Source organism: Gadus chalcogrammus, chromosome 15 (assembly GCF_026213295.1).
Source record: "Gadus chalcogrammus isolate NIFS_2021 chromosome 15, NIFS_Gcha_1.0, whole genome shotgun sequence".
Lineage (NCBI taxonomy): Eukaryota > Metazoa > Chordata > Actinopteri > Gadiformes > Gadidae > Gadus > Gadus chalcogrammus.
Window position 1 is genome coordinate 20289918 of NC_079426.1, and position 14571 is coordinate 20304488.

Genomic DNA, 14571 nt, shown 5'->3' on the forward strand with positions numbered 1-14571 from the left:
GACGTCACTTAGCAACCGAAGACGCTGGGGTTGACAAGTTACCAGTACTTACTGTAGTTTGGTCTGGCTTTGCGAGACTACTTGCGGAGTGATACCAAAGACGTCATTAGAGGCGAAAAATCTGTTGTTTTCATTGACAGCGGTCAATTATACTCATGATTATACTTAGCAACGGTGAATTATCAAATATAATTCACCGCCGGAGGTTGTGAAGGGCCCATGCAAGTGAACGGAGCGTTCCATGGCATTAAGAAGACCCGTGTCATAATTGTGATAATGAGAAATGCGGTTATAGTTTATATATATTACGGGGTTAGACCCCAAGGCCGTTCTGCCGGCGATTTTAATTCACTCTGCAGCAGAGGCTTGAGATTGGGAAGATCGGGAGGTCTCCCGTCGGGCCGGTCCACTTTGAAAATTATTGTAAAGAGGTCTAGACTCCGTGCGCAGCCCCACCTTCTCCAGTGAACCAAGAAAGCCCACACCATGACGAACGGGGGATTTTACCCCCTCAGTCTCAATGAACAACGCAAACGCGAGCGCGAGTGCGCCAGCCAATTGAACTAAGCTCAGTCCTTTTTCCATTAAATAAGTCTTTTCCACCAACGCAAACACGTTCTGGTTCGCAGAAAATGTTGAAAACTTAAAACAGAAAAATGAAGTCAGTGCCCACAAAATTCTCTTCGTCCCGAGGTCGACCCGAGAGAGTATAAAAATCCTCCCGATGACAATTAATTACATCCCAGGGACGATGGGACGTCGTTAATATTAATCCCTGGCTGCCATGCAGAATGCGGCACAAGTTGGGCTAGGCCGCATGTCACCATGCGGTTTGGAGCGCGGTTTGGCAGGGCAGGACTGCCCAGGGGCAGTGGCCGGCCCAGAACCACGCACACATCAACGTGCTAGAGCTCAGAGCGGTACAACTAGCACTCAACCACTTTCTGCCTCAATATAGAGGCAAGCATGTGCTAGTTCGATCAGACAAGAGCTCTGCTGTTGCCCAGATCAACCACCAAGGCGGAACCCGGTCTTCACGGCTACTTCGGGTATCTCGGAGCCTGTTGACCTGGGCATATCCCCGCCTGGCCAGAATGCGGGTGGTCTTTAAACCGGGGAACGGAATCAGGTCGCAGATTTCCTATTGCGGCAGAAGCCTCCACCGGGGGAGTGGCGGCTTCATCCGGAGGTGGTGGAGACGGTGTGGGGTCTCTTTGGCAGGGCCGAAGTGGATCTCTTTGCCTCAGAGGAATCCGCACATTATCCCCCCTGGTTCACCTGGACGGAGGTGACCGGCCCCCTCGGACCGGATGCCTTCGCTCACGACTGGCCATAGAGTCCTCTGTATGCCTTCCCACCACTGCCCCTGATTCTTCCCATACTCCATAGGGTGTTTCTGCGAGGACACAGGCTACTTCTGGTGCCCCCCTACTGGTCAGGGAGACTCTGGTTTCCACTGCTGCAGCTCTCCATGGCGCCTCCCTTACAGGAAGGGCCTCCTTTCGCAACTCGGGGGTCAGATTTGGCACCCAGATCCCCGTAGCCTCCAGCTCTGGGCGTCGCCACTGCAGGGCCTGACCCACTGCTGAGGGTTTGCACTGCCACCATCAGGGATTGAGTGCCAGTGCCACCATCTACTAGAGCACAGTATGCCAATAGATGAAAGTTGTTCTCTGACTGGTGTAGGGGTAAGGCAGTAGACCCAGTACGTTGCTCCGTGGCCATCGTTCTGCAATTTCTGCAGTCCCTCCTGGATGGTGGCGCTCTCATTCCACCTTGAGGGTCTATGTGGATGCTATTTCTGAGATGGTTGACGGAGCCACAGCGGGGTGCCACAGGTTGTTGTCCCTCCTCCTTAGGGGGGCCCTGAGGCTGCGTCCCCCTAAGACTCTGAGGGCTCCAGCTTGGGACCTGCCCCTGGTGCTGCAGCCCATTTCATCACCTCCTTTTGAGCCTCGGAGATTAATCGAGATTTAAAACACTTAGGCTAATTCAAGAGAGAGAGAGTAAAATAAAACGAGGGGTCCGGAGCAAGAATTGACAAAAGACTTTATCGTGCAGAAAAACAACAACGATAACAGCCGAGTAGGGTCTTAAGAGTCACTGGCTTGCCAACAGATTCGAGCCTCTTCTTAAACACACAAAAGCACAGTCCTCAGCAGTTTCTTGTTTTTCTAGGTGTCCACACATAATAAAACACAAATACTTCTAAACAGATGGTCACCGAGATAGTCTAGGACCCAGGAAGTGGAGTCAGCATGCATTGTCTCAGTAGACAACTGCTCCTGGGGGGTTGCGCCCCAACCCCTGCTCTGACCCAAGACTCCCAGGCCTCGTGACCAGCCCTGGATCAAAATCCAAGACGCTTTACATGTTTTCTACCATTAGATATACAGGCCTAATTTTAATCATAGTTTACCATAGAATATAATCATTAATTTCTACCACAGTGGCTGTCCATGAAGGTGGCTTTTCTGCTCGCCATTACCATTGCGAAGCGGGCCGGGGAGTTGCATGCCCTATCCGTGGCAGAAACTTGCCTGCGGAGGAACCCTGATGGCTCAGGTGTGGTTTTATGGCCAAATGTGGCGTTCCTGCCCAAGGTGCTTTCACACACCCATTTTAACCAACCTATCCAGCTTGCACGCTTCGACTCCCCATCTGAGGAGAATGAGTCCGAGATGCTGTGCCCGGTATGGGCGCTTAGGGCTTACATTGCTGCTAGGGATGCAAATCACGAGTAATTCATTAATCGATAGTTGTTTCATCTTATCGATCGATGATCGATTAATTGATAAGCGGCAATTCTTCTGAGAAGCTGAATTTCCTTCTGAATGTGACACATTTAGGTGGTAATTCAACGAAGTCGTTTAGTTGTTGTACTTTAAAATACATTTACATTTAGGGCATTTAGCAGACGCTTTTATCCAAAGCGACTTACAATAAGTACATTTGTCAAAATACTTCCACATATTGTGCATTTGGCGTCTTTGTCGTCATTAACCAACTTAAAGTGGCTCCATACTGCACTCCGTTTTGCCCTCTTCATCGTGTCACTAGCTGTGTTCGAAATCGTTCCCTATACACTCGTTCCCTATTCCCTATATAGTGTACATGATATAGTGCACTATATAGGGAATAGGGAACGAGAATTCGGACACTACGCTGAACATTTCTAAACGTCATTTGCGTCAGTAAATGCGCCGGGTATTTGTGTGACGCAGACAGATGCGCCCACATCAAGTAAACAAACCGGGCACTCACGACGAAAGCTGGAGGTTGTATTGATGTTGAATGTTACATTTCCTTGTTTAATTAATTTTGAATGTTAAATACCAAATAAATTGTTGACATTTCTAAACGAAAGCCGGAGACTCCATCATTAAATGTATTTGTTTTCGCGGTTATTCGGCTTCTTCTTCTCCCCTGGAAAAATACAACCGCATTGCATTGTGGTATACGGGAGTAACATGTAGGGAACATCGTATGTACCCTATTTTAAGTCCACTATATAGTGCCCTATATAGTGGACCACTGAGAATTCGAACACCCTAGAAAATGGCGTGCACCCTATTTAGTGCACTACATCCATGATAGGGAACGATTTCGAACACAGCTAGTAGTGTCCCGCTTTTCGTTTGTCTTGTTCTGCTTCGCTTGTGATCCCGCTTGTGTTCCCGCGTGTGCGTCAAGTACGTCTGGCGTCAAGCGCGCCCTCACGTGGACGGTTGGGGAATTACGGTTTAAAAATGCGATTAATTGCAAGTAATTTATTTTAATCGAGTAATCTCTTATCGACAATTAATCGATAATCGATTAATTGTTTGCATCCCTAATTGCTGCTATTGCCGGTACACGGCAGTCTGAGCAACTGTTTCTGTCCCACAGTGGCCCTAACAGAGGTTGTGCGCTTTCCAAACAGAGGGTGTCCCACTGGGTCGTCAACACCATCAAACAAGCCTATGGGGCCAGTGGCCGCCCCCCGCCATCAGGGTTGAGGTGCCACTCCACCAGAAGCTTGTCGACATCATTGGCTGCACTAACGATGTACCACTTGAGTCGATGTGCCGCGTGCATCATGGACGTCGCCTGGCACATTCACGAGGTTTTACCGTGTCAACGTCGCCACTCCCCATCTGATTGGTGTGGTCCTTCTTCCAAGCTCTGCTGCCTCCAATGACTGAGGTTGGTGTTGGATTCTTTGTGAACCTTTTGGTATGGGTCATCCAGTGCTTTAAGCACCGCCTCTGGCGGTCAGTAGGGATGAAATAGAACGAGAGTTACGAATGTAACTATGGTTCTATGAATCCTGGATGACAGCCAGAGTGTTTAGTCAATCAGAATCCTTGTGTTTTCGCGAGAAGTAGAGATGCACCGATTGCAAAATTCTTGGCCGATACCGATTTCCGGTTTTTAAGGAGGTCTGACCTGCCAAAACCGGTTTTTCCGATACCGATTTTCTAAGAAATAATTATAATCATATAATGTTGATAGGTTTTCAATGTAGTGAGTCCCCGGGACCCACAGGTGGCGAGTTGGGTGGGTCCCTGAGAAATTCAATGGGTCCCGACTCCCCAGTTTAAAAAATGTGCTTCTTTTTTATTATTATTCTATTTCTTAAATTAAATTAATAGTGTTAAACTCAATGCATGAAATTCTCATCTGAAAAGCGCAGCCATTTGTATGTGGTGAGCCACTGCTTCAGAAAAGTTAGCTTTTTTGGGAGGAACATGTAGAAGGTTGAGGCACTTCTTCTGAAGTGGGCTCATCAGGCTCAGTAGAGGGGGAGGCAGAAGTAGGTACAGGCAATGTTGAGGTACTCTCTCTAGGCTGATCAGAGTCAGGGAGGAGTGCAGAGGTAGTGGGGACAGAAAATGCAGCTGCAATAGTTTGCTGACCTGCAATAAGTTTAATCTTTTTCTTTGGTGGTATTTTTGCGTTCTCTCTTCTCTGCCTGTTTCTCGAGAAAAACGGGATCTCGTTGGAAGCGCGATGTATGCGCAGGCGCCGTTTGGGCATAACAATATGGCGGCTGCCGTTCAATGTAGTTTTCATCACCATAGACATCTTATAGATAGACGGAGCATTGCCTGCTGGGACGCGAGAAATACAGCCGCCATCTTGGAGTGGTCAACCGGGAGCAGCAACAGCAGCAGAAACAGGATGCCGGGCTGTTGTTCAGCGTATTCCTGCTCAAATCGGCGGACAATCCATAATAGGAATCGTGGGATTACTTTTCACAAGCAAGATTTAACATTACCGTACTATTGGTATAATTAGTATTGAATAATAAAACACGCCAAACCATGTGCCCTTTATCATAGCTACACGTATGACAAAAAACCGCATGAAAATCGGTGGTATTCAGTGAGGTATGATTAATTAAATGCGCTGACAGTTCAGGCCTCGACATTAACGGTTGCCCGCTTGCCCGGGGCAACCAAAAGCCATATTTGGGCAAGTGGAGATTGATTTCTGGTTGCCCGAACGGGCAAGTGGATTTTGGGTGGATGTTAATAGAAAGGCTATTTATTCAAATGTTTTTAGAAACTGCAGAACAACCTTTTTTGCCGCAAAATAACACAAAATATAAGTATTTGCAATTGATCAGCGCGCCGTCTTCTCTTCTCTCGGAAAGCGAGTTAACGACCCGCATCGCTTCAGTGCGAATATAGCCCCGCCCCCGCCTTCTGTCACTCGCAGTGCGTTCTCTGGCCGTGATTCGAAGGTGTTGGCTAAAGGTTAGCCAACAAAGCTAGCATCGCAAGTGCAGCGCCTCCGCGAACGGTTTAGGTAGAAGGAAAATGGAGTAGTGATGGAGTGCAGTTTGGAAGTACTTTGGATTGAGGCAAATTACCAAGGAAAGTCATATGCAAGAACACGGTTTTGGGTTTCATAACTGTGCACATGCACAGCAATAGCGATCTTTTTCACGAAATTGGACCCTCACAAACTATATATTACATGAAAGCTGAGCCTCCACTTATTCCAACAGTCCAAACCATATCATTCTGCGACTAAAACTCGCAAATAACAACTTAGGAAGAAACGTCCCCTTTTCTTTTAACAACCAAAAATGAAGAAGGCCTATTACCTTTGTGATTTTTGTCCACAAAGTTGATTCTGGTCGAATAAAACCACCATAAACAGATAACCCAGTGTCTGGGCCAAATTTTGCAACTAAACATGGTATTTTCAATCAATGAATAAGAGAAGGTTTCTTAGGAAATATGTAAATTGCCTTCAATCAGAAAACATATTCTTCAGCGCAATCTAGTGGCCATATGTTTATTGCGAGTGTTTGGCTTGGTGCATTCGAATATATTTGCCCTGAAATTTAAATAGAGGTGTCAAGTGTCAAAATTGTAAGATATCTACCTTTATTTGTGTCTCATAGTAAGACATCGCTCCCAAATGATAACGACCAACTGATAATTATTTCAGGTGGAAATGTTATCTTCCACTTATGCTGTGTTCCATCCATGGCTTTATTCAGTTTAACCATGTATCATCCCCATTGAATATTTCACTTGCACAACAGTCTTTCTTTTGCCACAAAGATGAAATTATCGCCCTTGCAGTTGTGGAGATATACTCTATTTACTTTGGTGACGTTCTTTCCTGAAAAAAACTTTTCCCCCGATATCGAAAATGGTATAGAATATCGATATTTTTCCAGGTATAGTGTCAAAGTTAGCAAATCCAGTATCGTGACTGACAACACTACTAGAAACGCGATTGTGATTATTCAGTTAGAGCTACAAGAAACGTGAAAGTTAAAAAACACATATCTTTGCTACTACCTCTGACATTTAGTTAAGTACATTTGCATGAAATCATGCAGGTATACATATAACTTGGCGATAGCTTTAATAGGTTGCAACGGTGGACTGAAATCACTTCATGGCACGATGTGACCGCTCGATAAATAAGTAAACAAAGGGAAGTTTGTTATTTTTTAAACACAACATGTGTGGAAGCTAACATTCAGCTTCAGTCTGAGCTAGGATGATTTTTCTAAGCCCCCCCAAAACCAGGCCGCGTGCCTGGCAAAAAGAGGCCTGTTCAAGATTCTGATTGTAATTTGGGCAAGTGAACATCACATTCGGGCAAGTTGAACCTGACCTGTACTTGCCCAATGGGCAAGTGCTTTTGAAACCTTAATGTCAACCCCTGCAGTTTATTGCTCCAGCCAAACGGATTACACTGAGTGGAGCGGATGACCACTCCAAGATGGCGGCCCCGCGTCTCGTCAGCGCCAGTAGGCGGTAGCATTCGATGCTCCGTCTATCTATAAGATGTCTATGTTCATCACCACCACCGGATTATGTTTAATTTATTTCATTACAGCACGTCCCCTAAACGTTACAACATAATCGACACGAATGAGCACAGCATCGAGCAGTGGAAACGTGGGTTTATTTACTATGAAGTTCGTATTTTTAATTGTTGAAATGAAATCAGCGGTGACGAGCTAGTTGTTTTGGTAGCGGCTAAATTAGCATGTCGCGATACTTTGTACAGGGGATCACGTCTGCGCCGAGTAGATGCGCAGAGGGTTGAAACAGCGCTTGTCCGGTCTGCTCACAAGAAGGTTTCTTTGGCCAGTTACTGTGATTAAACACGAGTTGTTTAATGTTCACAATGTATCGTTTTTCATGGGGAAAATGAGATGCGTCCCCGGGACGCATGGATAGTGAGTTTAGTGCGTCCTTTCAGATTTTAATGCGTCAGGGACGCAGGACGCGTACCTAGCAACATCACGTCTTAGGCGTTGATCCCCAACGGCTTATTTTTGACTTGAAAGCATTACAAACAGCGTGTTTTGGGTCGTCCTGGCACACAGTGAAATAAGTCCAAATCAGCGACATGTTTTCTTCCCGCGCTCTGGGCGCCTTGAGCTGCTACGCACCGCGCATGCGGGTGAGTTTGATCGGCCGAAAACCGGAAATTACGACAGTGACCGGCAGGTCACCGATTGTGGCCGATTGGATACAAAATCGGCTTTTTTAATCGGCGGCCGATTGATCGTTGCATCTCTAGCGAGAAGGTTTTAGGAACAGATCCTCTGACGACACCGGAATATATAGCCTTCCCGGTGTCACGTGGGGGTCACAGTCGACTATGTTGGCATTTGGTACTCGAAATGCGCATGCACTAGGTGGAGATATCCAGTGCTTTTATCACAGCCTCTTGCGGTCATGTGGTACAAATACATGAAAAAAAACTCTCTTCACGGGCGCAGCCATTTTGTTGAGAGCGTCATCACTGCTCTCGTAGGCCTTTCACTCCGCCGCAAAATCTGAGCCCGTTCCGGGCTAGTTCGGAGCTAGAGCCAGTGTCATGGTTTCACAACGCCAGAGAACCGGTTCAACTCCAACCCCAGGATTGAGCTGGGCTTGAACGAGAACTGCCTTTACACCAGGGGCAGGGGGGGGGCGGGGTTATCCATACCTTCATAAACAGGAAGACCAACGAAGACCGGCATTTTTAAAAACACAGAAGTAAACAATGGACGTGGAGACAAAAACGCAGTGGACCGTGGAGGAGACAACCCGTCTCCTTGGATTCTGGTCTTCTTCCGAGGTACAGAACAAATTATAGGGAGCAACCCGGACAAAGGCTATATTCGAGCAGCTGCAGTGGGAGATGACGTCTCGCCGGCTCCATGGCTGGCTCTGGCCGGTGTGAAACCAACTGGTTTATAACTGGGATAAGGCTGGAACCAGTTTTGAACTGGCCCTAGCACCAGCCCGGAACTGGCTCTTGGTTCTTTTTGGTGTGAAAAGCCTATCGGTCTACTCTCAGATTTTCGAAAGATGAAGACAAAAAGGGGGCATGCCTTCGAGAAATTCCGCAAGAAAGCTGGGAGATCTTCGACTTTCGACTCGGAAGTCTGGCGTTCGAGGATTCAGGAACACACCATAACCTACTACTACCTACTGACTGATTATGTTGATTTTTTGTTATTATTGTCGCTCTATTTTGCACCTTATGTTCTTGGGAAACGCTATTTCATTTCACTGTATACTTTGTATATGGCTGAAATGACAATAAATTATCTTGAATCTTGAATACCGCCCCCTATGCTGGACTGATACTAGCGGGAGGAAAGGGTCCTACTGGACTGATACCGCCCCCATTGGCATCAGTTTGGTTTGAAATGTGCTGGGAACAGAGACGCATTCGGAAGTGCATTTTTAGAAGTGCTGGGTACAATGAGGACGCACTCCTTTTTCTCTCTTTAGTGCCGGTAATGAAAGGTTCTGAAAGACGGCATAACCATGTAGCTAATTATTAAGGAATATAATGTATACAAAATCTGTCTGGCACGTTTTATGAAGAAAACGTTTTCAAAAAGCATGGACATATGACCCACTATGTTCTGCTCCATGTATCCAATGTTGACAACGTGACATGATATGGCTAAGCTAACAACATAAACAAGAGGAGCTAGGAAAGGAATTTAACTGCGTGTTTAAGTTCAGAAGGGCCAAAGGTGTGGCTACACACAGCACTACAAAAGTCAAGATTGAAAAAGAAAAAAATATTTGTTGCACAGCTGAACGCTGTATCACATCAGGAGCTGGCTGTTCTCAATTCACAACACGCATTCCATCAAAACTAGCCTACATCAGGCATTCTGACCAAAAATCATGAACTCCCCCCCTCAATTATTCCAGAATTCCAGAATGACCAAAAGTCACTTTGTGTCAACAAGAGACTGACTCCACCGACTATCAATTGCAAGTTAAAACAGCCGACCACTTGAGTGCAAAAAACACAAAAGACCTCCCAAAAGCACCAGCAAATCTTAAGCAATAAATATCGCGTCTTACCTTTATTTATGTGGAAGTAGTCTGCAGATGCATCCCGTGGTGAAGCCTGCCACATCCATTTAGTTCAACAGGTTATCGTTCTGATACTGTCCATGATACTAGCAACCTGCTCTGGTGCTTCTTACCTATGTATTCAGGCTAAAATGACTTGATTGTCTGATGCCTCATCTTCCCAGCCAAAGAGTATTAGTATTATTAGTAATGGCTACTTGCCAAATCGAAAAAATAACTTCACACAGTGTCTTTTTCCAATGTATTTGTTCATCATTCGTAGCGTTGATCAGCAGAGAAATAATTCGCCAAAGTCGTTGACGTCGCTTAGCAAACGAATACGAATGTAGTCTACAGCATTGAGAAGAGCCTTGTAATAAGTAAGGGATAATGTATAGAATGCCGGTCATTATCGGGAAAATAAGCCCCAACAGGGCGAACAGGACACCGACGCGCAGCGACCGTGGTAAAGTTAGTTTTATATTGGACGTTGGATATTCGGCACATTCGAAAATTCTATTTAGCACTGGCTTCGATGGACGAATTTGTGTCAAACCAACTTAGATGTGTTAATACAAGGCCTACCTATGTAAAACAAAGCTTATTTCTTTAAAAAAATCAACATTTGATTTTCTAAAAAAGTGTAATGTTAAAAAAGGCTATCAATCTATTATGCGGCTTGACCTTTTGACCTACACATATCAAAACACATCTGGTGAACTCCGCTAACTGCCCCACACATAACACAAAGCTTATTTTCTCAAAACACCTACCCTTTGATTTTATATTTTTTACTCTCATAAAATGCTATAAATCTATTATGCGGCTTGACCTTTTGACCTACCCATTTCAAAACACATCTGGTGAACTCAGCTAACTGCCCCACACATAACACAAAGCTTATTTTTTCCAAAATCCCACCTTTTGATTTTATACTATTTTTTTAATGTAAAAAAGGCTATAAACCTATTATGCGGCTTGACCTTTTGACCTACCCATATCAAAACACATCTGGTGAACTCAGCTAACTTCCCCACACATAACACAAAGCTTATTTTTTCCAAAATCCCACCTTTTGATTTTATACTATTTTTTCAATGTTAAAAAAGGCTATAAATCTATTATGCGGCTTGACCTTTTGACCTACCCATATCAAAACACATCTGGTGAACCCATCTAACTTCCCCACACATAACACAAAGCTTATTTTCTCAAAACACCTACCCTTTGATTTTATATATATTTTTTAATCTCAGAAAAAGCTATAAATCTATTATGCGGCTTGACCTTTTGACCTACACATATCAAAACACATCTGGTGAACTCAGCTAACTTCCCCACACATAACACAAAGCTTCTTTTCTCAAAACACCTACCCTTTGATTTTATATATATTTTTTACTCTCAGAAAAAGCTATAAATCTATTATGCGGCTTGACCTTTTGACCTACACATATCCAAACACATCTGGTGTAATCAACGAACTGCCCCACACATAACACAAAGCTTATTTTCTCAAAATACCTACCCTTTGATTTTATATTCATTTTTTACTCTCAGAAAAAGCTATAAATCTATTATGCGGCTTGACCTTTTGACCTACCCATATCAAAACACATCTGGTGTAATCAACTAACTGCCCCACACATAACACAAAGCTTCTTTTCTCAAAATACCTACCCTTTGATTTTATATTCATTTTTTACTCTCAGAAAAAGCTATAAATCTATTATGCGGCTTGACCTTTTGACCTGCCCATATCAAAACACATCTGGTGAACTCAGCTAACTGCCACACACATAACACAAAGCTTCTTTTCTCAAAACACTTAGCCTTTGATTTTATACCATTTTTTTTATGTTAAAAAAGGCTATAAATCTATTATGCGGCTTGACCTTTTGACCTATCCATATCAAAACACATCTGGTGAACTCAGCTAACTGCCCCACACATAACACAAAGCTTATTTTTTCCAAAAACCCACCTTTTGATTTTATACTATTTTTTAATGTTAAAAAAGGCCATAAATCTATTATGCGGCTTGACCTTTTGACCTATCCATATCAAAACACATCTGGTGTATTCAACTAACTGCCCCACACATAACACAAAGCTTATTTTCTCAAAACACTTACCCTTTGATTTTATACTATTTTTTTAATGTTAAAAAAGGCTATAATCTATTATGCGGCTTGACCTTTTGACCTACCCATATCAAAACATACCTGTGACAGTTAGTTGAATACACCAGATGTGTTTTGATATGTGTAGGTCAAAAGGTCAAGCCGCATAATAGATTTATAGCCATTTTTAACATTAAAAAAATTGTATAAAATCAAAGGGTAGGTGTTTTGAGAAAATAAGTTTTGTGTTATGTGTGGGGCAGTTAGTTGAATACACCAGATGTGTTTTGATATGTGTAGGTCAAAAGGTCAAGCCGCATAATAGATTTATAGCCATTTTGAACATTAAAAAAATTGTATAAAATCAAAGGGTAGGTGTTTTGAGAAAAGAAGCTTTGTGTTATGTGTGGGGCAGTTAGTTGAATACACCAGATGTGTTTTGATATGTGTAGGTCAAAAGGTCAAGCCGCATAATAGATTTATAGCTTTTTCTGAGATTAAAAAAATAGTATAAAATCAAAGGGTAGGTGTTTTGAGAAAATAAGCTTTGTGTTATGTGTGGGGCAGTTAGTTGATTACACCAGATGTGTTTTGATATGTGTAGGTCAAAAGGTCAAGCCGCATAATAGATTTATAGCCATTTTAACATTAAAAAAATTGTATAAAATCAAAGGGTAGGTGTTTTGAGAAAAGAAGCTTTGTGTTATGTGTGGGGCAGTTAGTTGAATACACCAGATGTGTTTTGATATGTGTAGGTCAAAAGGTCAAGCTGCATAATAGATTTATAGCCATTTTTAACATTAAAAAAATTGTATAAAATCAAAGGGTAGGTGTTTTGAGAAAATAAGTTTTGTGTTATGTGTGGGGCAGTTAGTTGAATACACCAGATGTGTTTTGATATGTGTAGGTCAAAAGGTCAAGCCGCATAATAGATTTATAGCCATTTTGAACATTACATTTTTTTTATAAAATCAAAGGGTAGGTGTTTTGAGAAAAGAAGCTTTGTGTTATGTGTGGGGCAGTTAGTTGAATACACCAGATGTGTTTTGATATGTGTAGGTCAAAAGGTCAAGCCGCATAATAGATTTATAGCTTTTTCTGAGATTAAAAAAAATATATAAAATCAAAGGGTAGGTGTTTTGAGAAAATAAGCTTTGTGTTATGTGTGGGGCAGTTAGTTGATTACACCAGATGTGTTTTGATATGTGTAGGTCAAAAGGTCAAGCCGCATAATAGATTTATAGCCATTTTAACATTAAAAAAATTGTATAAAATCAAAGGGTAGGTGTTTTGAGAAAAGAAGCTTTGTGTTATGTGTGGGGCAGTTAGTTGAATACACCAGATGTGTTTTGATATGTGTAGGTCAAAAGGTCAAGCTGCATAATAGATTTATAGCCATTTTAACATTAAAAAATTGTATAAAATCAAAGGGTAGGTGTTTTGAGAAAAGAAGCTTTGTGTTATGTGTGGGCAGTTAGTTGAATACACCAGATGTGTTTTGATATGTGTAGGTCAAAAGGTCAAGCCGCATAATAGATTTATTGCTTTTTCTGAGATTAAAAAATATATATAAAATCAAAGGGTAGGTGTTTTGAGAAAAGAAGCTTTGTGTTATGTGTGGGGCAGTTAGTTGATTACACCAGATGTGTTTTGATATGTGTAGGTCAAAAGGTCAAGCCGCATAATAGATTTATAGCCATTTTAACATTAAAAAAATTGTATAAAATCAAAGGGTAGGTGTTTTGAGAAAAGAAGCTTTGTGTTATGTGTGGGGCAGTTAGTTGAATACACCAGATGTGTTTTGATATGTGTAGGTCAAAAGGTCAAGCCGCATAATAGATTTATAGCTTTTTCTGAGATTAAAAAAATTGTATAAAATCAAAGGGTAGGTGTTTTGAGAAAAGAAGCTTTGTGTTATGTGTGGGGAAGTTAGTTGAATACACCAGATGTGTTTTGATATGTGTAGGTCAAAAGGTCAAGCCGCATAAGATTTATAGCCATTTTAACATTAAAAAAATTGTATAAAATCAAAGGGTAGGTGTTTTGAGAAAAGAAGCTTTGCGTTATGTGTGGGGCAGTTAGTTGAATACACCAGATGTGTTTTGATATGTGTAGGTCAAAAGGTCAAGCCGCATAATAGATTTATAGCCTTTTTTAACATTAATTTTTTTTAGAAAATCAAATGTTATTTTTTTTAAAGAAATAAGCTTTGTTTTACATAGGTAGGCCTTGTATTAACACATCTAAGTTGGTTTGACACAAATTCGTCCATCGAAGCCAGTGCTAAATAGAATTTTCGAATGTGTCGAATATCCAACGTCCAATATAAAACTAACTTTACCACGGTCGCGCAGCGAGGGTAATTGCTTCCCACTGAAGGGGCTTAAATTCGACCGGCGACGTTCTATATATTATCCCGCTTATTACACGGCTACTTGCCAAAAAGAAATGACTAAGAAATGAAATAGTCCGTCAAAGACGTTGATGTCGCTTAGCAACCAAAGACGCTGGGGTTGAAAAGTTACCGGACCTCTTGAGGAGTGATACCAAAGACGTCATTATAGGCAAAAAGTCCTTTGTTTTCCTTGACAGCGGTCAATTTATATCTAGCATTCACC

At 42.5% G+C, this 14571-nt stretch overlaps 1 protein-coding gene across 1 annotated transcript in view; it reads right to left on the reverse strand.

Annotated features, from left to right (window-relative positions):
* The window catches only part of kcnh1a (potassium voltage-gated channel, subfamily H (eag-related), member 1a), a 50299-nt gene extending 40022 nt beyond the window's left edge, over nt 1–10277 (reverse strand). The window contains exon 1 of the mRNA XM_056609146.1: nt 9840–10277. Coding sequence (XP_056465121.1) covers nt 9840–9894 — 55 coding nt within the window. The 5' untranslated portion in view covers nt 9895–10277. The remainder of the gene's footprint in view (nt 1–9839) is intronic.
* Nucleotides 10278–14571: the final 4294 nt, after the last annotated feature.